This window comes from Liolophura sinensis, chromosome 12 (genome assembly GCF_032854445.1).
Source record: "Liolophura sinensis isolate JHLJ2023 chromosome 12, CUHK_Ljap_v2, whole genome shotgun sequence".
In the NCBI taxonomy this organism is placed as follows: domain Eukaryota; kingdom Metazoa; phylum Mollusca; class Polyplacophora; order Chitonida; family Chitonidae; genus Liolophura; species Liolophura sinensis.
Window position 1 is genome coordinate 22,047,256 of NC_088306.1, and position 23,037 is coordinate 22,070,292.

A 23,037-nucleotide genomic window follows, 5' to 3' on the forward strand; every position below is an offset into this window, starting at 1 on the left:
AGTAAATATTCTCAGCAGAAGTTCATGTAAGACTAACTAAGGGCCTGATGACCGCAGTCTACGGCTTTTGTTGCCACCAAGGCTCCGCTGGGTGGGATTAAGCCAACAACCCGTGAGTCAGCAACAAAGAAACTAATCAATTTACAAGAAATACAATTTTTATAATACAGTCGGGACCTCCGTGGACGATGGGGTTAGTACGCCAAGGCGGCGCAATATCCCAGGAGTCTCTTATCAATGTGGGGGCTATAAACTCAAGTCCACCTCGTGGTGGCTGCTTCTCGGGCCGTACGTGGTAAAGTCTGCTAGCACTCTGTGTATGGTCGTGAGTTTCCCCCGGGCCTTGCCCGGTTTCCTCCCACCATAAATCTGGCCACCGTCGTATAAATGAAATATTCTTGAATACGGCGTAAAACACTAATAAAATAAATAAATATGGCACAGTTTTGCCTGAATTTGGATAAATGCAAATTAGGCGGCTCTAGGACAGAATGACAATCACAACAACAACGACGACGAAAAACATTAATAACAACAACAACAGAAGAAGGAAAAGAAAAAGAAGAAAGCAAATTCGTCGGAAACGTTGGAAAGACACCTACCCCATGTTAGGATCCACAACGATGCCACGAGGGGAAACAACGTTGACGTCGGCGATGATCTTGTACTCATGGACGTCAGTAGAATCCAAGGATTTCATGGCTACCCACTCATAGTATCCATCCACCCAGTACAGGTTATCCGACACCCAGTCCATCGCAGTGTGTTCAACCCATCCGAATCCTGCATGGAATTTGGTAACGTTCCAGAAGCCAGAGGCTGTATCGATGAAGTAAATACTCTGCCGATTCAAGTCTGAGAAGACGAGCGTGTTACGGGCGTAGTGGTAGGAAATCCCGTAAGGTATCTTGGCGCTGTACTTCCAGGGGATGGTGCCATACCTCCGGGGTCCCCGGAACGGATCTCCGGGCAGGAACGCAGCCACCTGTTTCCGGCCATTAAATATCGTCCATATTATGTTCGTTGAGTCAAATGCTGAAAATAAGCATAAGTATAAACATGGTAAGATTTTTTTTTATATTTTGAAATGTATATTTTAGATGATCTCACCATCTCCACAAATATATCAATTATTCCATGAGGGATAGCGAAGAAGAAACTGATCAGGGCCCTAGGGAACCATTATTTTCTATCAGTTGCCTGGCAACACTCTTGACACTAAAACCGGGGCCGAATCAGTGAAAACTGGGTTTGAACACGCGGCATCGGTGGTCAAATAATGTGACATTCTAAAGCACTGTGCCAAAAGAATAGTCTTTACTTCTATGAACATATATATATATATACACACACCATTGTAGACCAGAGCAGCGACGACAGTGTGATAGCTGACAAATTGTCACGCGTGTGAAATACGACCTCTTGTGACTTTACCTTAGTCAGGGTTTTATTATAACTGTTCATGTAAATGAGTAAACAGTAGCAATTTACACACCCCCTAGAAATTCCCTTGCCCCCTGTGACCACAGACTGAATTTTACCATTGCAAACAAACATATCAAATACTTATTTTTTATTATACTTGTTTGATGAAGTGAGTTTGCTCAAGGTAACACTCCTAACATGGGTTGTCTCCCATCCATTAGGATCGTATTTTCCCGCCGTTTCGTCATATGTTCTTAACAAAAACTGGTATGTCTGACAGAGTCATGAATTACCTCCCTTTACTGAGCACTTTTGTTCCATGTTTAATTTCCTTAATTTCCTTAAATTTTGATCATCGTTAAACTTGGCAAGTGAATGTACATTTCAATTACTGAATTTGTATTAACGGTATCTTCTCTCACTGATTGAAAAGGTATGCATACACTCAGACTTTGGTCGAAACAAAGTTTGCTTGACGTGAATGAAAAAAGGACCATGTATTTTGGTTTTCAGGAGATAGTTCTCAGGTTTTAATATAGTATAAGAATGACCTAGTTTGTTTTCGAGTTCTTTGCATAGTCAGCGGCTTAAAGAGGGTAAAGTAAACAAGTGTATAGAGCTTATTTTTATCCATACTAGGTTATACTTGCTGACGTTTCGGTATCAACAAAGTACCGTGAACTAATCTAGAAATACATGGTTTACACCAGAAACGTGCGGTACTGATATCCAGTAAATAAGTCAATTCGGTCATAGAGTATATTGAATAAAGGAAAATGTATAGCTACAAGCAGAACGATACAAACAACCTCAAACTATGAATATGCATAGGTTAGTTAGGTTTATCTGACCTTTAAACCCTGAAGAGCTACCAAGACCTAAATTCATTGATTATAACAAAAGATGCACTTAAGGTATGTTTATTTGATTGTTGTTTAACACCATTCATTTCACCCAAGTTTTTACTAAAATTTTCACGGGTGGGGGGAAACCGAAATGCTCAGGGTAAACCAACGACTTTTGGTAATTTACAGAACAACTTTTCCACGTGTGACTTACAAATTTGCACACCAGACTGGTGGAGGACAAACTAGTTTCGACAATGGAATTTATAAATGCCCTGTCCAAGATTGGGTTTGAGCAAGCAGTTCGTGTTTCCTAACAACTGATTACCGACCCCGATAGCACAACTGGTAGAGCGTCCGCTTCGGGAGGTGGTAGATCCTGGGACAATCCTGGGTCGCGTCACACATAAGACCTTAGAAGAGGAAGTTACAACTTCCTTGCTTGACGTTCAGTACGAAGGGGATATTTCAACGACAGGTTGACCCGTATCAGTATAATAGCATAGGCGAGGCGGCTTACTTGCCTTCAGTAAGTCGTCTCAGTAAAGCAGCACTAGATAAAAAAGCGGTAGAAATCTGTCCTGCAACAAGGAGGCACATTACGCACACTCAAAGGATTCCTTCGTCGTCATACGACTGAAAAATTGTTAAGTACAACGTTAAAACCCAAGTACTCACACACTCACTCTCAACTGAGGTTTAAGTTCCATTGGAAGAAAGGGCAGAAGTAGGGCATAGATGAGCATGTACTTGAAGATGTCAGAATGGCTGGAGTAAACTGTTACTATATCTAAGTAGAGGTAAAGTGCAGAAAGTTTATTGACGCATATCCAGTGACTCATCTAGCGAGTGGAAGGTATTAAGTGTGTCAAATAACAAAAACCAAGGTGAGCTTTTTAAAGGTGATATGTGTACCTGTACACGTTGTGCACTCATTATACAAAATAGTTATGAGTGCTTGTTATATAAGCGAAATTTTGAATAAATTAATAAAACATCGCATCAAGGATGTTTTAAAGAGCGAACAATCCCTACTGAAGATTCTTTTCTCGGTTAACATCAATTTCAGGTCAGGCATCCCGTGCTTCATTACCACGGAATGTAACACACACTATCACTGATGTGACATACAATTCAGGAAGATAAAACACGCAATATGTGAAATACAAGTCTAATAACTTTTGTACATATCGCTTAATAAATAAGGCTCTTAAAGTTGAGCCGTGATCTCTGAATTGTGCATTAAGTCATTAAAATGTTTTATTATTATATGATGTTAAATCTCTGTTGATTAAAATTGCCCGGGTTTCAGAAACCATAAATTTGAGTGAAATATTTCCCCCACTGAAATTTATACACCAGGAGCGAAAAGAAATTGATTTAACCAAGGTATAGATTGAATGTGGCAGTTACATGCTTCCGAAAGAAATGAAGAAATAAAGGCTCGCAGCTGTTTTAGCTCTACTTTTGTGCATGATGCCAGGTATGTGTTAGGGGTCACGTGGTTCATAGACATCCCCGTTTGAGGCAACAAACTCTTTAGATTTCAAGATGAAGTAAGCAGAGCCAATTCAATGTGGGAACAGTTTTCAAGTTGAACAGTTCAAAGTGGGAGCAGTTTTCAAGTTGAATTAAGTCGGAACAGTTCAAAGTGGGAGCAGTTTCCATGTTGAATTAAGCCGGAACAGTTCAAAGTGGGAGCAGTTTTCGGGTTGAATTAAGCCGGAACAGTTCAAAGTGGGAGCAGTTTTCAAGTTGAATTAAGCCGGAACAGTTCAAAGTGGGAGCAGTTTTCAAGTTGAATTAAATCGGAACAGTTCAAAGTGGGAGCAGTTGTCAGTATGAAGTGAGCAGTTGAAGACCGGAGTGGCTTTCAGTATGAATTAGATGGGAAAATCGATAATATCATTTTTAAGTCCAATAATGCGGGACAAATTCAGGGTAGGTTAGTGGGAAACACTTATGCGGGGATAATTTTCAAGGTCAATTAGACAGAAACAGTTCTCTGGAATAAACTGTGTGACATATTACTCAGGATCTCCTCCGTGACTACCATACCTACAAGATATATCTCCCCTGTTTGTTAAGGTAAAATGAGGATAAAAATACTTTGTCTTTAACGGCTTTTTTTTTTAAATCTACACGTTCTATTTCAACTTTTTATAATGCAACAGAAATATTCATTGCGTCAAATTTATATATAAGGAAATGAGAAAGAGTGAAATGTTAACTGCCATGTAAATAAACGTACGGATATTCGCAACGAAAGCAGGGAGAGTTTTATTCATGGCCTCGTTCGTTTTACGCTTTTATGTTAGAGAAAGTTAGTATAGTGTAGGAACATCGTGGGTATCTATACATGGATCATTTTTATTGGACAGTCGATAAATTATGTGCATACTGATTACATCAGAATTATGCTGACTAGTTCAAAGGTCATTGAACAACAACAACTGCGTAACAAACTGTCACCGCTTTTCTATCTGATCCGGACATGATGTATTTTGTTGACCTCCTTATAGTTCCTTATTCATAAAGAAAATCCTCCAGCAGGAAATCGACAGTTTGGCCTCTCCAGATCAGTTAAAGCACGTGCCCGAATTCGCTGAGTCATTCTCGCGTGTCACAAATGATACCTACTTAGTATGATCAAGCTTGAGGGACATTTAACGAACAAATAACCATTATACTTAAGAATGATTACAATTAAGCCTCGGTGGAAAAGGTAGGGTAAACATCGACATGTAGAACAGGATACAGTGTACCTGTTTTGACGAAAGCAGCTTGTGACCTTGTCAAGGTCATGAACGTTCTTTCCAATATATATGTGTGTGGTAGTTTTGCCAGTCATGCTGACAGCTTATAGAAGTACGAGCATGGTACAGAAAAGAAATCAAAAAAGAAATATAAAAAAATCAGCAGCTTTTTTCTTGTAGGGAGATTTATTTAATTTATCACCGGTAAATGATCACTAGCACACTGGATATGCATTCTCTTTATCTAGAGAATGTGCAACGTCATTCTAACCAACACCTAAAACAATTTTATTGAGAAATTCTGATTAAATAGTTCCGCGGGAGCACACAAGTGATGAGGCTATTCCTTAAACAAGCCTACGTGGGTCTCATAAGCTCCAAAGGCCAAGCTTGGCTGTTGGTGGCGATGATAGTAGGTGAAAGGTAGAGAGCGACGCATGCGCTATAAGGAGTTGGTTGCTTACCTCAAAAGTGCATGAGGCCATGGTCGGCTGAGTAAACCCTGACACACCAGAATAAAGGTTGGCACCTAACATTATGCGATACAATCTCTGCACATATAAAAACAAGGTCATCATCTGATTCACCTAACTCGGCATTCCCACAATGATTTCGCTTGCGGCCTGAATTCTGCGAAAACTGTAACCTGTGTAGCCAAATGTTGGCTGTTGTTTCAAGTTACAAAGCGGTAAAGATTTCACTCCACTTTTGCCAAGTACGGAGGTTAACGATTCCAGCCAGGGCAAATTTCATAAGAAACTTTTACCTGAATATAGTCATGGTATTTCTTCTTTTCAGGATAGAACACACATCTTTGTCACATCGTGTCGTGAAATAAATAATTCAGCAAAATAACTTATCTTAGTTTTACATAAAGCCATTGCTGGAATGGGTTTCGTCTCACCATAATGCCATCTTATAAGTGAAATATTCTTGAGTAGAGCTTAAAACACCAATCAGACAAATAAATAAATTACTGGAATGTTGAGAACACATTAACATTCTAACTATCAGTATATAGATGCCCAGACCTAAGCTATTCTCATGCAGACAGTTTGTAGTGTAAGGTTTATACGGTCTCCATATCAGCCCACCCAAATCTGACATCCAAATTAATCGCACCATCAATATCAGACACGATCTGAGTGCGTGGAGATAAGTCTGGTGTTTCATAGAAGGGCACGCCGATTGGCTGATGTTAAGGGTCAACTTCGGCCTCCAGCCACTTCAGCTTCCTTCAGCTTTATTATCTCTGTTTTGACAATGTTGGCGATTAGCTTGACTGACTGTTTACGCTTGGTTTAATTTCTTCTTTAGCTCCGTCTGACACACTTAAAGCAATATTCCTCTAAAACGAGTACTTATATATGAGAAATAGACTTCTGGATTAAACTTTACAGCACCAGATTACTGATATGGCTGGCAGATACCTGACGCACACATTACCAAAGGGAAGCGCAATTCAAGAAACCCCTTAAGCTATTACAGTCTAAAAACTATATGACGGTGTGTTTGTTTTCGTGCATGGGCGAAATTTCGTACTCATGCACCTGTCAGACAAAATGCGGTATTTCATAAGCAATAGCATTGTTATATAGCAAATAGGTTATCATTAACCTGTTCGTTAACCCTAAAATGAGTTATATTTTATTTAATCCCTACACTCCTTGATCACTCACACATCTCTCAAATTCTTTGTGTTTTGTCAAAGTATAAATTAACCAGTTTAAAGAATTTTAACGTATTAAAGACATAACATAGCAGGAACACGAGAATTTAATTTAACCAAAAGCTATTTGAAGAAAAACTGCCGTATTAGTATCATCGTTACTTAGAATCCCGAATACTAAAATTCACTGGCTGGCCGAAATAGAGCAATGTTATATGTATATTTGATATTTAAGTGCACTTTCATGTGTTTATTGACTGTTGTAAACACATATCATTCTACGTTTTTCTAGACCAGAGACGTCCAAAAAATTGCAAGTAACATCACTATATTCTTGTGCCTAAAGACGCTGGATTTCCCCATTGTGACAGTTGACAAATGGTTACTCTTTCTAAATGTCATCCAGTCCATCTGATATACAGCCCACCTGAAGGTTTACCAGCAGTCTGTGGATGGTCGTGGGTTGCCCCTGGTTCAATTTAACACAGAGCCTGGGCTTAGGCCGCATTAAGCATCAGTTTTGTTGTTAAGGCAAATTTCCACTGCACGCCGCGACGCACGCTGTACGACGCACGACGCAACGTCATGAAATAGAACACTACTTGTTATGTATAACCATTTCCACTTTTTTTCTGTTTGCGGCGTCATTTTAGACCAATCATTTGCCAACACAATCTTTTGCCTTTTTGTTGTCTGTTTGTTGCTATGATTGTAGGAGGCAGCCATCTTGTATCAGCAACTGGCTCGCTTATCATCGGGGACGTTTGGCAAACATCGGACGTGGGGCACGGAATGCTGTGGATATTACCTATGCGGCGTGACTTGAAGCGAGCTGCGAGGATTTTACAGAAGAATAAAAAATAAGACCTCTTTCTCGCATTGAACAGGACGGAATTGCTTATTACTTGGTTTTCTTCAAAGCTTCAACAGACTGGAAAAACGTGAGGGGAATCAAAATCCCTCTGAATACAGTATGATTCCTGCACAATCGAAGCCGGGAGAACACACAAGGACAAGAAAAGTGTAGAAAACCTGTTTTTTCCTTACGACAGACCTACCAGCATGCAGTCCTCCTTTTCCCACAGATGACAGACTATCGTGACCAGTTTAAAATTTGTCAAATTGTAATTGATGAAGCTGCTTTGTTAAGTTAGCAAGACATCCCTATGCTACATTTATGTTCGTGCTGTACGCAGTTGAGTGCTTCGCCGATTACCCTCGGGATAGGGGCAGAAGGTGGGGAGGTCGGGGGGGGGGCATTAGCCCAAACAGACATTAGCACAGGGTTATTTTACCAGCACAGGACCATTGCCCAAGAAGACTTAAGCACAGATTGACATTTGCAGAAATCAGTAGAACATATATTGCAGCTTGATGAACTTATATATGTTGAAAATCTGGAGAAATAATCCCAAAGAAATGTGAATAAATTTTGTCCAGTTTACTGTCAAACCAGTTATAACAGATGAATGTCATCTGGTAATAGTGTAATCTCCATCTGAAGTAGCATTTTCATTTTGTTTCTTCTACATATACATGAAACATATACATGTGTATGTATATATATATATATATATATATATATATATATATATATATATATATATATATATATATATATATATATATATATATATATACTGGTATATGTATAATGAATTGACTTGACTTTTACATGTAGGTGAAATTTGTGGAAGGAAAACAGACTAAACGTTTTTTTGCAATAAGGAAACTGCAAGCTCAAATGAATAACACACTAAAAGATCAATAATTTCCTTCTGCAAAATGTACAGTAAGTATTAATCTCGCAGCTACATCTTTCAAAGGAAGGCCAAAGATTTATTCACTTAACAGCAACGTTTTCTCTCACATGACTACAGGTGACCAAAAGTGGGAAGCAACACACTACATTGGTACCTCAGATGCGCAGACATAAACCAAGCTTAACTGTGGTAAGCCAGCGTTTCCTTGGTTCAGTGAGCATCAAAAACAATGCAGTAACACTACCGTGGAACTTCGGATGTAAACAGAAGCCACTTATAACTCAGTGGTCTCACGGTCTCAGTGTGTTCCTATGTGTGTAAGCTACTCTGAATGTGTAAGTGCCTGTGACACGTAAATGTCGCGGATGTATAATTGTCTTACTCGTCATACTGTCTCAAACATGAAGCTGTTTCGGGCGTGTAACTGCCTCAAACGTTCTACTGAGACGTCTTACTTATCAGATGTGCAACTCTCTCTGATGTGTAACTGGCCCAGGCGTGTAATTGTCTCAGACGTGTAAGATTCTCAGACATATCTCTTTCTCAGACGTGTAACTGTTTCAGAACTGCAACTGTTTCAGACGTGTAACTGTCACAGACGCGTAAATGTCGCGGATGTGTAATTGTCTCAGTCGTCATACTGTCTCAAACATGAATCTGTTTCGGACGTGTAACTGCCTCAGACGTTCTACTGAGACGTCTTACTTATCAGATGTGCAACTCTCTCTGATGTGTAACTCTCCCAGGCGTGTAATTGTCTCAGACGTGTAAGATTCTCATATATATCTCTTTCTCAGACGTGTAACTGTTTCAGAACTGCAACTGTTTCAGACGTGTAACCGTCACAGACGTGTAACGAACCCAGACTGACACGGACGCGTAATTTACGCATAAATCTTATTATTTCGGATGCCTTAATGTTTCAGACGCGAAACTTTCCCAGAAAACTTTTACATGAACAGTAAATGATGTAAATTATTTCCTATGCAGTCATGGGAACTGCATCTCTACTGTTGGTCTTCCAAATAAACTGTGAAGACGTATTCCTGACGTCCAATACCTGGACAGAATTTCATTTGCCATTTTGAGGAGATGTCTCCTAAAGATGACTTGGTCGAAATATTCAGTGTATTATTATGACAATATTGAATAAAACTTTTAAGAAATATTGAAGCGTTAACAATGCTCCTTCCCTGTTTATTCGGTGTGTCAGTGCTCTTATATTTGTGGATCAAAACCGGACAAAATCTGTACTCATGACAGGTTTACGTGAGTATAGTCTCTGAATATCACAACATGTCTGGGCATGTTATCTGCACGTGTATACCCAGTCTACCCCAGGTCTGGGGCACAATACCCTCCTACCTCTTACATGCTTTGTGTAAATAATGGCTTCAGTACTAGGTCAACTCCGGCTAACAAAATATGTGACGGGCCTAAACCTAGTGGTAACTGAGAATTCGTGCCATTGGCGACTTTCAAACCGTAATTTATTCAAAACCTTTTACTGGCTTATTGACTTGCTTACATGAATGACATATTTTCAGATCAGCATTGAATTTCATATCTTGCACGACAGCAGAGCAAATGTTTACTTTCTTACCGAATAACGAACAAATAACGTTCACGAAACGTGATATCACCTGAGGTTAGATGTTCTGAAGTCATAGTCTGTTCTCAAACTGGTCTTTGTTAAAGCCTCTATTTCAGACGGTCGCCTTTCGTGCGCGACCTCCTAGGTAAAGGGTTAACTGTATTACTGCATGTATTAATCCAGGATCGAGGAGGAGGCGGTTCCACATGTGCGAAGTGGCAACGTTGTTTTTCTTTTCAAGACAATTTATTTCAAACTTTTTATTTAGGACGGCAACTTTTTACCACCACAAAAGCGGGATTAACAGTCAAATAAAAAGTTATCTATCTTGGACGAAACAAATAACATTGTCTTGGTGTTTTCATTCTTTCATTTGGTTCAGGCTGCTCTAGTGCAGTTGCTGGGGCCAACACACAGCTGAACTTTTTGTAATGAAGCTCATGAGACATTGATTATTTGGCCGGTATTATCGGTTGAACTTGAGCTTTTGTGTTAAGCCCGTTTTTGTTGACAGATGTGATTCTCAGAATAGATGCGTTTAGGTTTGTAACTTAGTTTTGAGATGAAAATAGGTTCTTTATGAACAGGTATTTTTTCTAGATTTAAATTTTTGGACTCCAGTGAAAACGAAGCACGAAATGTCTGAAAAGAACTTAGTGAAGTGAGCTGGAAACGTTCTCTGGGAGTGCCGATTAAATACTTTGCTTATACTTGGCTGTTTGTATATAGCTGTTTGTATGTATCTGTTGTATATAGCATACACCGGAAAGGTAGTTTACACTGTGTTACAAGCTTGCATCGAAGAGTTAGTTCAGCCATTCGATCATTGGTGTTTACAGCTTAGTTCTACCAAGCTGTGTGTACATGGCCTTTTGCATATAATCCACACCACCAAAGTAGACTTATTTCAATTATTCACTGTACAGCCTGTTTTTACCAAACTCTTTGTTATTGCAGTTTTACACAAGACCAGTAAGGAAGATAACCTTTTGTGGTAAACAGTTAGCAGATAGTTTTTGCCATCTGTTACTGCCTTCTTAGCGATAATTAATTTTTACCGCAAACTTTTCGGGGTTGCCGCCAAATTTTACCAGGTAATCGGTTCTGATGCTCGGCGTACGCTCTGTTTTCCGCTAATCTCACAAATACACCACAATGCAAGCACAAACAATTCAGGAAGTACACCTGTAAATATGTATCTATGCCTTACACACGGATGGCCTCAGGCTGACAATTGACCAGTTACGACTGTCGCACGTTTTACATCGCGTGCACATGTCAAGATGTTAGCTGGATTAATACCACTAAATTGTCCACGAGGTGATGCAAACGGAATATTGATTGGTGTTCCGTATATAAAAAAATAATAAATGATAATTAAAAACCAAAAACCTGAACTATCAACTCACTATTTTTCACACCTTTCAGGTCATACTTGTTCATAACATTTATTACTCTAGATCGTCTATATGTGCATAAGTTATGTTGTATGTCATATGGTTTGAGAACGGTATTAGAAGCTATACCGAAACGTTACCAGCTAATAAACACAGGAGTTGTTATCCATAAGAAAGAAACCTGTCTGTTCACCTAATTAAATCAATAAATGAGCCATAGGCTGTCTGGTTCTATTGGCCAGTTCTAATCCGCATATCAGTGAAAAGCATTGTCTTGAAAAGAACGATGAGACCTATGTGATATTTTAAGGTAAGCATAGTTTTGCTTCGTAAGCTGCTTGTTGGTTTTTGGATAGGCAAATGTCAAACCAAGCAAAGAAGACGGGGAGGCCAACTTGACATGCAGTGTAAGATGTGATTAGTGCATGAAGTTTTGCAAAGGGTTAGCGAAACAGATTTAATCATATCTTTAATCAAATTTTGTGTCTTAATATAACAGAAATGTATTGAACGTGTAGTTTATATTAGAATTTAAAACTGACGAGATTGTTACATATTACATGTTACATATTACATAGAGTATGCGTTATTTTCATTTTTATCCAGGGGGCAGACAAGTAAACATTTTAATTAATTTAATCTGCTGACGGACATATATTGTGAAATTGCCGCTAACTGAATTGATGCCAGATAATTTACACGTCAAGCTTTGCGCTATGGCAACGCGGACAAGGTCTACTGAAATGACTTCCCTTTAACTGATTCCAGGGTACTTAATTGAAAAATTACGGATGTATACCCGTAGCGTGCATGTTTGGGGAATTCTGTTAGTCTTTTTAATGGATTATTTGGCTTAAAGCAAAAAGCTCTGTTGCTTTTGATTTATTTATTTATTTGATTGATGTTTTACGCCATACTCAAGAATATTTCACTTATACGACGGCGGCCAGCATTTTGGTGGATGGAAACCGGGCACAGCCCGGGGGAAACCCACGACCATTCGCAGGTTGATGGCAGACCTTCCCACTTAGGGCCGGAGAGGAAGCCAGCATGAGCTGGACTTGAACTCACAGCGACCGCATGGGTGAGAGACTGCTGGGTCATTACGCTGCGCTAGCGCGCTAACCAACTGAGCCAAAGAGGCCCCCTTGTTTCTTTTGATTACCGCGGTGCAACATATTAATACCTCCGGAGGAACTTGACGTTGGATTATTTTAAAAGATAAACATCTCAGCAGCGAATGACGACTGTGCGCTGATTGGCACATGATCTCGCGTAATCCACGAACCTATGCGTCGAACCTATGCGTCATTCTTATACCAGCCGTCAACTAAAACGGAGGCTCCAGATTAATAATCGCACGGTTAATTCCCTACTTCCTGTTTAAAACAAACCACCAAAGAAAGGATGTAAAGTAGGAAATTAGGACGGAATAATGCAGGGAGAAGAGATCAAGTTTGATTGCAAGTTTTCATGTACAGGTGTGCAACGTGGCAATCAAATTCATCATGATGAATATACAGCCCCTATCCCCGCATTAAGCGGATAGACACAATCATGAAGCAGAGTACCGGGACGCTCTGTCCATACTAACTTTCAAGAAATACCTCAGTTATGATTTTATTTTTACTTTTCATACATGTAATGCTACGACAGAAGCAACGTCTGCGCCTCCAAGCACCATGGCTTCAGCAGAATTGGGTGAAAAAAACCCCACAGGTGTCAGCAGCTATTTATTAGACATTAAACGTACCGTAACTTATGTGGAAAAGTTTAGTTAACTGAGCTTGCTTCCCCAAGGCTTTTATCACCAATTTATTTTTTACCCAGTCGTAAATAAATAGACTAGTAATGTTCTAGGAGTAGGAGTAGGGTTGCAAGAATTACAGCGAAACTATATCCCACAATAATGAAAAAAAAAACTCTGAAAAGTATTTTCAAATCAATCCTTATTATTTTGTGGGGGTGGGCGGGAGGGCAATTTTTAATATTATTTGTTTAGAGACAGAATATAAAACAATGTAATGGGCTATTCCATTATGGACTTTGGGGCCTTAAGCGTTGTCAGTGGAGGGGTAGACAATGCACTATAATAATCGTCACAAAAATATTTCAAAAGGGAAAAAAACAAGTATTGGATACAGTTTCCAGTCACGCCCACATATTTGGGGTATTGGCCGCTGTCGTATAAGTGAAATATTCTTGAGTATACGGCGTAAAACACTACATAAATAAATAAACAAATAAATAAATAAATAAATAAATTATGAGATATTGTACTCAACACTCTCCTTGGAATATGAGATAGTCCGCACAGGCAAACAGGAAATGGTGGTTGCATGGCATGCTGCAGTTTTCACTGCATATTTAATGATAAACATATTCTCGACAGCCAACGCTTACATAAAAGTAAACACATAGATAAGAATAACTATGGTGCCATCCATCTCGACAGCTATCAGTCAAGCAAAAATTTTGTTTTGTCTCTGGTGTCCATCTTAGCTCTTATTTTGTATAAGAGACTTTCGGGATCTAAGGTATTTTCTTCGACGGTGAATAGTATTTTTTTTCCGCAGTCATTAACCCATGACTGGGGGTGGTATCGGTATTCTTGAGGCAGGGTGAATCCATGCCGCCAAATTGCTGCCGCCACTGAGGTATCATGTCAAAGACACTGGGCATGACACCCAGTCACATTATACTGACACAGGGTCAACCAGTTATGTTTCCTTGCTCTAACCTCTCAGTGCTGAGTGCCAAGCGAAGAGCAGTAAGTACCATTTTTTAAAAGTCTTTGGTTTGACCCGATCCGGGTTTGATCCCGGATCTTGGTACTGACGACAACGTGGTGTATATTCATCGTCGTTATTATGGCAGTGTGTACATGTTTTTATGGAACTGGTATTTAACGTAGGTCAGAAGCAAAATGTGTGTTACAATTGTTGTCTTTTTCACGCGCACAATCATAGCACATTTTCTGAAAAACAAGAAAAACTGAACGGTGTTTGATCAAAAACTGGGACGCATGCGTATTTCAAAAATGCACCCGTCCTTGTACATAAAGAAGAAAGCCTCAGCATAAACTACAGCACAAGAGTTTTACTGAGCACAAGTAAGAGTGTAGGGAAGTACAGCACAGAGGGTAAAGCCAGAGCAGCGACGACAGTATAATAGACGTACAGAATAGAGGGTAAAGCCATAGCAGCGACGACAGTATAATAGAAGGTACAGTACAGAGGGTAAAACCAGAGCAGCGACGACAGTATAATAGACGTACAGCACAGAGAGCAAAACAAGAGTAGCGACGACAGTATAATAGACGTACAGCACAGAGGGTAAAGCCATAGCAGCGACGACAGTATAATAGACGTACAGCATAGAGGGTAAAGCCATAGCAGCGACGACAGTATAATAGAAGGTACAGTACAGAGGGTAAAACCAGAGCAGCGACGACAAGTATAATAGACGTACAGCACAGAGAGCAAAACGAGAGTAGCGACAGCAGTGTGATAGTTGGTAAATTCTCACACGTAATCGGTGAAATACATCTTATATGTACATATGCGTGGGCATGTTCGTGAGCATGGCGTAAAATACCCATCAAATAAATAAATAAATATGCGTGAGGGTTGTGTTACAGTGAGTGTAGGTGGAGGAGAATTATTGTACATTCGGATCAGCAGTGAACGAGTAGAATACAGGAGCTGAAGGTGTTACATACATTCTATGTACAGTATGGAGCATAACAAGTGTATGGATAAAGATCCGGTCCTTATTCGGCATTATTAGAAACACACGAAAACCATAAAAACAACATTACTCATGAAGTACCAATATGAATCAAAGGCTTAATCAATTACATAGATGTATGTTTACTGATTAGTTAAAGATAAAAAAACAATAAATGGTTAAATATAGTCTCCTATTTGATGAATTTCACCTAACGGAAAAAAAAACACTGACAGTTATCTGATTGATTGTATTGCAATGTCTCAATTGCTTATTACTTTTTTTTAGCAGTTGTAGGTAAAAAAGAAACTAAAAAACAAAAAATGCGAGATCTTACGGATTTGCATCAAGATAGGATCCGGTTTGGTGCAAGTTTTTTTTAACTGTTCTTCAATCTGTATCAAAGCAAGTAGTATTGATTTATCAATTTTCAATTGGTAACAGTTTGTTATCCGAAGTGTTTGAAAATCTTCACTTTGCTAAAAGTTTCAGACATGTCAGTGTTTGTCATGAATCGTTAAGCATAGGATCAGGTGTTCGTCACAGTCCAAATTGTCCCTTTCCACAAGCGCTTCCTGTGTTTTAATTTTCCTCTTTGTTTTTAGAACAGGATTTTGAATCATTTCTTACTAATTTCGGTCTAAAATGCCTCCTAGCATTCATTCATGCCATAATATAATTGTCTACGACTTACGTATGACGTTAGCCTTTTACTATCTGGTATGAATTCCTTGTCATAAGAGATCAATGCAGTTGTTTAATGATTTCTCTTGTTGAGGAAATCATATAAATGTTGAGGAAAGATGTTCTAGTGAATGAACATAAAAAGCTTTAGTCGGAGAAAAAGGCCTTGATTATGTTGTCCTATTTTGCAACGTGTCACTTTTGTGTTACGAAACATTTGGCAGCCTAGCTTTCATCATCTATCACGTGATTCTTTTCAACTACAGTTTTTTTTATTTAATTTCAATAAATTAGTGTTATGACATGAAATGGAACTGAGGCTACCATACCTTCAGGGTAGTGAACAATTTGCGTAGGCTAAGTGATCCTTTTTGCGAAAGTTTGCCCGTGGCGGAAAGAACTGTCTGTGCCAGTGATATGCTAATGAACCGATGGGAGTTGTCGCTCGATTGACCTTAGTAAGCCCGAGGACAGCCCTATATCCAAAACATATCTTGAGAATGGAGGTGAACAGGCGACCCTTTGACATTCACCCCAAGTGAAGGTTGAGACCCTTCACCTTAGGTAAGGTGCATGGATCTTCTGACGTCACGAAACTGCATTTTATGTGTCTTATGTCTGAAGTCTTCATTTCCTCCGTTTGATGATATTGTTTCTTGTTGTATTCGGAAAAGATAAAGTAGTAGGCAATTTGATGTGAGGTATTTCCTCGTGAAAAACTGGAACATTGCAAAATTGACAACGTGGATTTTCTATACCCATTGTGTACAGGTGTTGTGTTTCCGTGACTTAGACTTTCTGCTTGCTGTAAATCACTGATTTCCTGGCCATCATCTCGGTATCTAGGTCATTGTTTTTTTTTTTTTTGGTGCTATGTTGTCTTGTATAAGGAAATCTCCTTATCTTTATGCAGTCTTTATGCAGTGTACTAAACCCGGAATTAAATCGATTGTGAAACTAGAAAGCTGCTGTTGAAGTTGAATAAACAACATTCCATGCAAATAAATATAAAGGTAATAATAACCCGCCAATTCTTGCCTTGAGATGTCTTGGCGCGCTCGCCTAGTATTGTCACCGTCGAACACTCTTCACAGTTCAACATATTTAAACATTTTCGAGACAAATTGTGTCCTAACTCATCTTCATCTAGAAGTCGTTTATGTATGCACTATTAAAGCATATTATGAAAGAACAGTTAGTATATATAGCCCTATCTGGGGTAAGCTCACAAGGTGTGTTAGCAATGGCCAGTATTCACGGTGTCGTGTACTTTCACCCGCAATAGTGAAGTCTTGCATGTGTAATAATCTTCTAACATGTAGAAGATAGTTATCTTTAAATAGTGTCTATAGTCGTGGAACTAACGAAACTCTGCAAATACTACATACAAACAGGTAAATTTTTTAAGACAAATGACTTTTTACTAACAAGATAACTCCATGTTATCAGACAACCACTCTGGGTGGGTCAGCCTATGGCCTCCAAGTCATACTTTACATGATATTTGCTCGCTTTCCTACCAAACACTCAGGTTTTTTTCACTCCTTGAATACATCCACGGGCATTGGCGTTGCGGAACTGTTGATTATTCACAAGTTTGCTTAACCTATTTCCTTGTATTATGAGCATTTGATAGGATTGGACAAATTTCTATGTGGCCCAGCCGTCTAGACTGCAACTGTACAGAGTGCTGCATGTTCACTGGTTCAGTTAGCAAGCCAGTGCGGCGTAATGACCCAAGAGCCTCTCACCAATGCGGCCGCTGTGAGTTCAAGCCCAGCTCATGCTGACTTTCTCTCGGCCGTACGTGGGAAAGGTCTTCCATCAACCTGCGGATGGTCGTGGGTTTCCCCCGGGCTGTGCCCGGTTTCCACCCACCATAATGCTGGCCACCGTCGTTTAAGTGAAATATTCTTGAGTACGGCGTAAAACACTAATAAAATAAATAAATTGAGTTGAGGTTTTGGGCTGTTTTGCGGTCTCTGGCAAGTTTTTTTCTGAGGCGAGACAGGTTTTCTGTGGGGCCAGACAGATTTTCTCTTTGGTCAGATAAGTTTTCACTGAGGTCATTTAGGTTTACTTTTAGACAGGTTTTTCTCAACACATATACCTGAGCTCCTATACCTGAGCTTTCAGATACCTGAAATCTAACTAAACATTGTTGTCTTACAGTGTAGCTTTCAACTTGTGTGCTATCTTGCAGATCGAGCGCATGAGAGGGGGTGATTTAGAGGGTGAGGAGGGGAGGGGGCAAGAGTACTCCGTAATAATGAAAATGATGCGTAGATTGCTTCTCCGCCAACTACATTCTCAAATCATCGGGAAAAAGTTTTATATAGACAGGGCACATCAGGAGAATCCTAACAGAAAACATGTTCAGTTGTCAACTGCATGACAGCGCACGAAGTACGAAATACGAACATTATAGTTTTACTAGATGCAATGTGTCCTGCATTCCTCGTTGCCCTCATGGTAAATAGAGAACAGAATACCACGTCCCCCTTTACAAGAAAAAATACTCCCTGTAAGGTGCGTTACAATATACTCATTTGAGTAAACGAGCCAAGAAGTCAGTCATGTGGACAGAAAAAAGATACAGAAATAGACATGTTCGCGGACGAGTAATCTCTTTCTTTCTGTCTCTTTTTATTTGGGAATTTATGGTTTTTGTATGCAGCTAGGTTATGTCTGCTCCTGACTGCATAAAACCAACACAAAAGCATGGCTTTATTCCATCCAGATTGTGTACTTTTCTTCTTTGTTATTTATCAGCTTGTAAAAAAGTAGGTTACGGAGCCATGTCTGAAAAACGTGACCAACAGAAAAAAATATTTATTTATCAAACTTTATGGGTAAGCCTCGGGTTAAAGAAAGATAACGCTGCGTATGGCCGTTTAGTTAATTACATTTTTTAACCCTTCTCGGTGCCATGGGTTTGTTGAAACATTTGACTGATTGTAAGAACCCTTAATTAAGTTGTACAGGAAGAATGGCAATGTTTGAACAATGGCAGTTTTTGAACAATGGCAATGTTTGAACAATAGCAATGTTTGAACAATTTCTACTGATACCAGTAAGCGTACACATAGAACAGAACAATATGTGCGAACAGTTGCTACTTAAACAAACTGTTTGGGAAATTGTCACTGTGAACAACATGCGCAAAAACTTATCCCCTGAAACAATACGTGACATGACATGTTGTCACTCAGAAAAAGACGTTTTTCTCAAGAGCTCGTTCTGAGAACGATAAATTGTTGTTTTGAAGGCAATATTTTGAAAAAGTGGAAACAGTAAGAACAATTTCCTCGAAAAGTTGCCATGTAGAACAAGGTGTGAAAAAAACATAATGTTGAAATATGTTTTTGTTGTGTTCAGTGTATATAACAATGTGTCACCGACAGAAAAACTCACACGTAATACGAGGAAAGCTTCAATTTGTGGTACGGTGTATCTTAAGTATCCCATGTATGACAAATGCATGCTTGGTCCAATGTAGGCAATAAATTACATGTGACCAGTGAGAAGTAAACTGCCTGAAACAGTAATACGTGGCAATTTTCTTCAAACTACAACGTTAGAGATACATTTTTATTGACTGACCTCTCTGCACGATAGACACAACAGCGATACGGTTAGCAGCTACCTCGTGCCTAGCACCACGCATCAGCAGATTTTTAATTGCCCAGCACCCGTCACGGTGTCTGATTTGACTAAAAAATCTGTAGTCAAAACGCTGCTCTCGAAATACTGCTATATATGATGTTTGTGCTTTGTTAGTTATTCATTTAGCTCCTCTATCTGTATACCCACGACTAATTTCCGTATTCAAGATAATAGACTGTTAAATTAGAACTGTCAATAATGTGCAATATCGGGGACACGCGGGGTGGGGGCTGTGGGAGGGGAACCTATTAGATAACACACAGATAAACAGAGACAATCAGTGACTGACTGAATTATTGACTCAATGACAAAATGATTATGTTATTAAATCGTCGACTTATGTATAGTTGATTGAATTAGCACCATCGATGTTATGGAGAAGTTTTTAGTGGTTGGATCACTGACAAAGTTTAAGAGGCTGAAATATGAAACCGGAGCATGCAGCGATGACACTGTTATAGTGAGCAAAAGGTCACAATTAACAGGTGTATCCCAATTTATGCGTTGAGTTATGCGTGGTGGCTCCACAAAACCTAAACGGGCTGAATGCTGTTATCTTGTAAGTCACTTTAAAAAAATTTTAATTTTAAAACACTTATTGGGTTGGAGATTAAAAAGTGGACAAAATGACATAAAAGGGCGAATAAGATTAAAACTACTGAGAAGTAAACAAGACAAGTTGAAAACGGTGTTGTGGTGTTGTTGAAGTGACTATAATGAAATAAAAGAGTTCATACTATCTTGGAAACTTCTGTTTTTACAACAGACTGTGCCAACAACACAACGCGTTTAACACAGTTGTGTCAACCAATAACGTATAGCATTCCTAAGACAACTATTAAAATGTAAATATGCTAGCATTTAAATAAAATCAAAATGTTGAGATAAAATTGTACATACTTATAGGTTGCCCCAGCGTCTCGCCCAGCACGTACAGAATCGAAAGTATTAGCATAAGCTTAGCCATCCTGACAGCGCTGTGATCGGAAGGGTAACTGGAGAGGATAGCTGTTTGCTGGCACACCGACCCAAGAGGATCTGCTCAACCGGAACGCGGCCTGAACGTCACGGCATGCAGCTCAGTCCCAGTGCGCTCGCTCACAGTGCACAGACAAACTGTCAACACCATAGTGCCGCGAGCAGACTTCGGTGTGCAGGCGGAGGAAAAACTACCGGTCACCGAGGTGTGGGGACAGAGCCAGAAATGAATCCCAGAAATTAAGGTACGGCATGTTGCAGAAATTGCAAGTCTTGCAAGAATTTTGTTCTTCAGTTTTTATGCTGTAAATATGAAAATCGTTGCAGCCTTTGTAATTGGTTTAAAAAACAACTCAAAAGTTCAGGGATCCATACAATAGTGTGCTTACAAGTATGTTTAAGTGAGTCAGATTGATACGTTTTTCAGGCATTATTTATTTTGTTCTATGAGCATTGTATCAACTCTTACTTCGCATATCCAGGATGACGAGATTGGTGAAAGGAAACCCTACCCTCTCTTCGAACTATACGGGTAGGATTCCTATGTAGGACGCATAATTGAGAAGTCTTATACCGTGTTAAAGTAAAAATGTGCTTGTATCTAAAATGTCTCTGTAAGGGACGGAAACTGGAGCAATCGTAAGCAGACATACAGAACTATGATACGCCTTTAAGAGATCTATTCATTTCAAGATTTACAGAGCAAAGAATTTAGAGCGTTTCTCAGAAATGCTGTGTGTTATGGACATTCTTTCATTGCTTTCCGGCTAGATGAGAACCCAAGACAAAACTTTCCGGCTTTCCGGCTAGATGAGAACCCAAGACAGAACTTTCCGGCTTTCCGGCTTGAGGAGAACCCAAGACAGAACTTTCCGGCTTTCCGGCTTGAGGAGAACCCAAGACAAAACTTTCCGGCTTTCCGGCTTGAGGAGAACCCAAGACAGAACTTTCCGGCTTTCCGGCTAGATGAGAACCCAAGACAGAACTTTCCGGCTTTCTGGCTTGAGGAGAACCCAAGACAAAACTTTCCGGCTTTCCGGCTTGATGAGAACCCAAGACAAAACTTGCCGGCTTTCCGGCTTGAGGAGAACCCAAGACAAAACTTTCCGGCTTTCCGGCTAGATGAGAACCCAAGACAGAACTTTCCGGCTTTCCGGCTCGAGGAGAACCCAAGACAACAAAACGATTATTCACCGATTACGAACTGGAAATCTGACTAGGATGTCATGCCCATAGGACATCTACTTTCTTTCCCCCATCACTAAAACCTGTTGGCTGTTTCTCTCTTACACGTTACCAACTTTATTCACTAATTATATAATTATATCTTGCATATTTGTTTGGGAACTGGTTATTTTAGAAATGGACCTTACCATTTCCGATTTCAAACAGGCTTACATTGTTTACGAGCTGTATACTGAAATCGGATTTTAGGCTGCGATTTCATAACTGTTTCTCGCCATTAACTAGCGAGAGACGATGGTCAGTGACTTGCATGGAATAAGAACTATTCCCAGATGGAACGTCGTCGTTCACTAGTCTTTCTCCAAGGTGACATCAGACCTCATTGTTACTTTCCTGGAGACGGATATCATTACGCGAGCAAACTACTAGTTTTTTTTCTTATGCAACCGATGCTCCAGATAGCGTATGGGAGCACGTCAAAGTTTGTTCTAAGCTAACAGAGCTTTCTTTATAGATCTCATGCACGTATATAGGGACAACTTCTCGCCTTGGAACGGGAATTCCCTAATGGTGTCATTAACATAAAAACGAAGCCTCGGCGGAAAAGGATTACCTTACTCTTAGAGGTAAATGTGTGAAGTGCTGTTCGTGCATATTACGTGCTTCTAATCAAGCATTAAAACCAGGCGCAGCCCGGCAACTCGAATCCCGGTAATAGAATGAATCGCCTGTCAACGACGACGGAAAATTCCGAAAACATGTTTACCTAGACACAAGCAACCGGAGTTAGTGGTACTCAACAAACACTGCTACGTGATAAGTCCTGTGATCACAGTCGAAATGTCCCGTTGACGATAGTGTAAAAGACTGCAGTATACCGGGCAAAATCAGACTAGCGACGACAATGTGATAGCGGAAAACCGGTCACACGTAACCCTTGAAATACGGCCTTTTTTCAATTTAACTTGGGTTTTCTTCTAACTGCTCATGAAAAAATGTTTAAATAGCATTAAATTACACTACGGTCTACTTGCACTGTATTTATGTTGACGCCTAGATTTTACACTGAATGTACAGAAAGCCCTCGTTGGTTCAGTACAACTAGTAAGCATACGACCGATGACGTCGCAAGTTCGAACCCATCTCTCGCTCTTTTGTATGCGGATTTGCCGAGTGCTATGTCGGGTGCCCCATAAAACATAGCGTTGTCAGATAAGTGAACAATGTTTGATTACGACATTAAATACCTAGCAAATAAGTAAATAAATGAATTGATAACAATAAAGAAGTAAAGGCATTTGCATATTCATTGTTTCCCATGAACCCAGGTTCGACTATGGGTCTAA

The 23,037-nt window shown here is 39.7% G+C and overlaps 1 protein-coding gene and 1 long non-coding RNA gene across 2 annotated transcripts in view; one reads left to right on the forward strand and one right to left on the reverse strand.

The window, feature by feature from the left end:
• LOC135479188 (low-density lipoprotein receptor-related protein 4-like) overlaps positions 1–20,584 on the reverse strand; it is a 39,848-nt gene extending 19,264 nt beyond the window's left edge. The window contains exons 1-2 of the mRNA XM_064758970.1: positions 20,429–20,584; positions 603–1,035 (exon numbers count right to left, since the gene is read on the reverse strand). Coding sequence (XP_064615040.1) covers positions 603–1,035; positions 20,429–20,495 — 500 coding nt within the window. The 5' untranslated portion in view covers positions 20,496–20,584. The remainder of the gene's footprint in view (positions 1–602; positions 1,036–20,428) is intronic.
• Positions 20,585–20,618: 34 nt separating this feature from the next.
• Positions 20,619–21,839, forward strand: LOC135479189 (uncharacterized). The gene is made up of 2 exons (XR_010445833.1): positions 20,619–20,751; positions 21,278–21,839. It is a non-coding gene; the product is annotated as an uncharacterized LOC135479189 (long non-coding RNA).
• Positions 21,840–23,037: the final 1,198 nt, after the last annotated feature.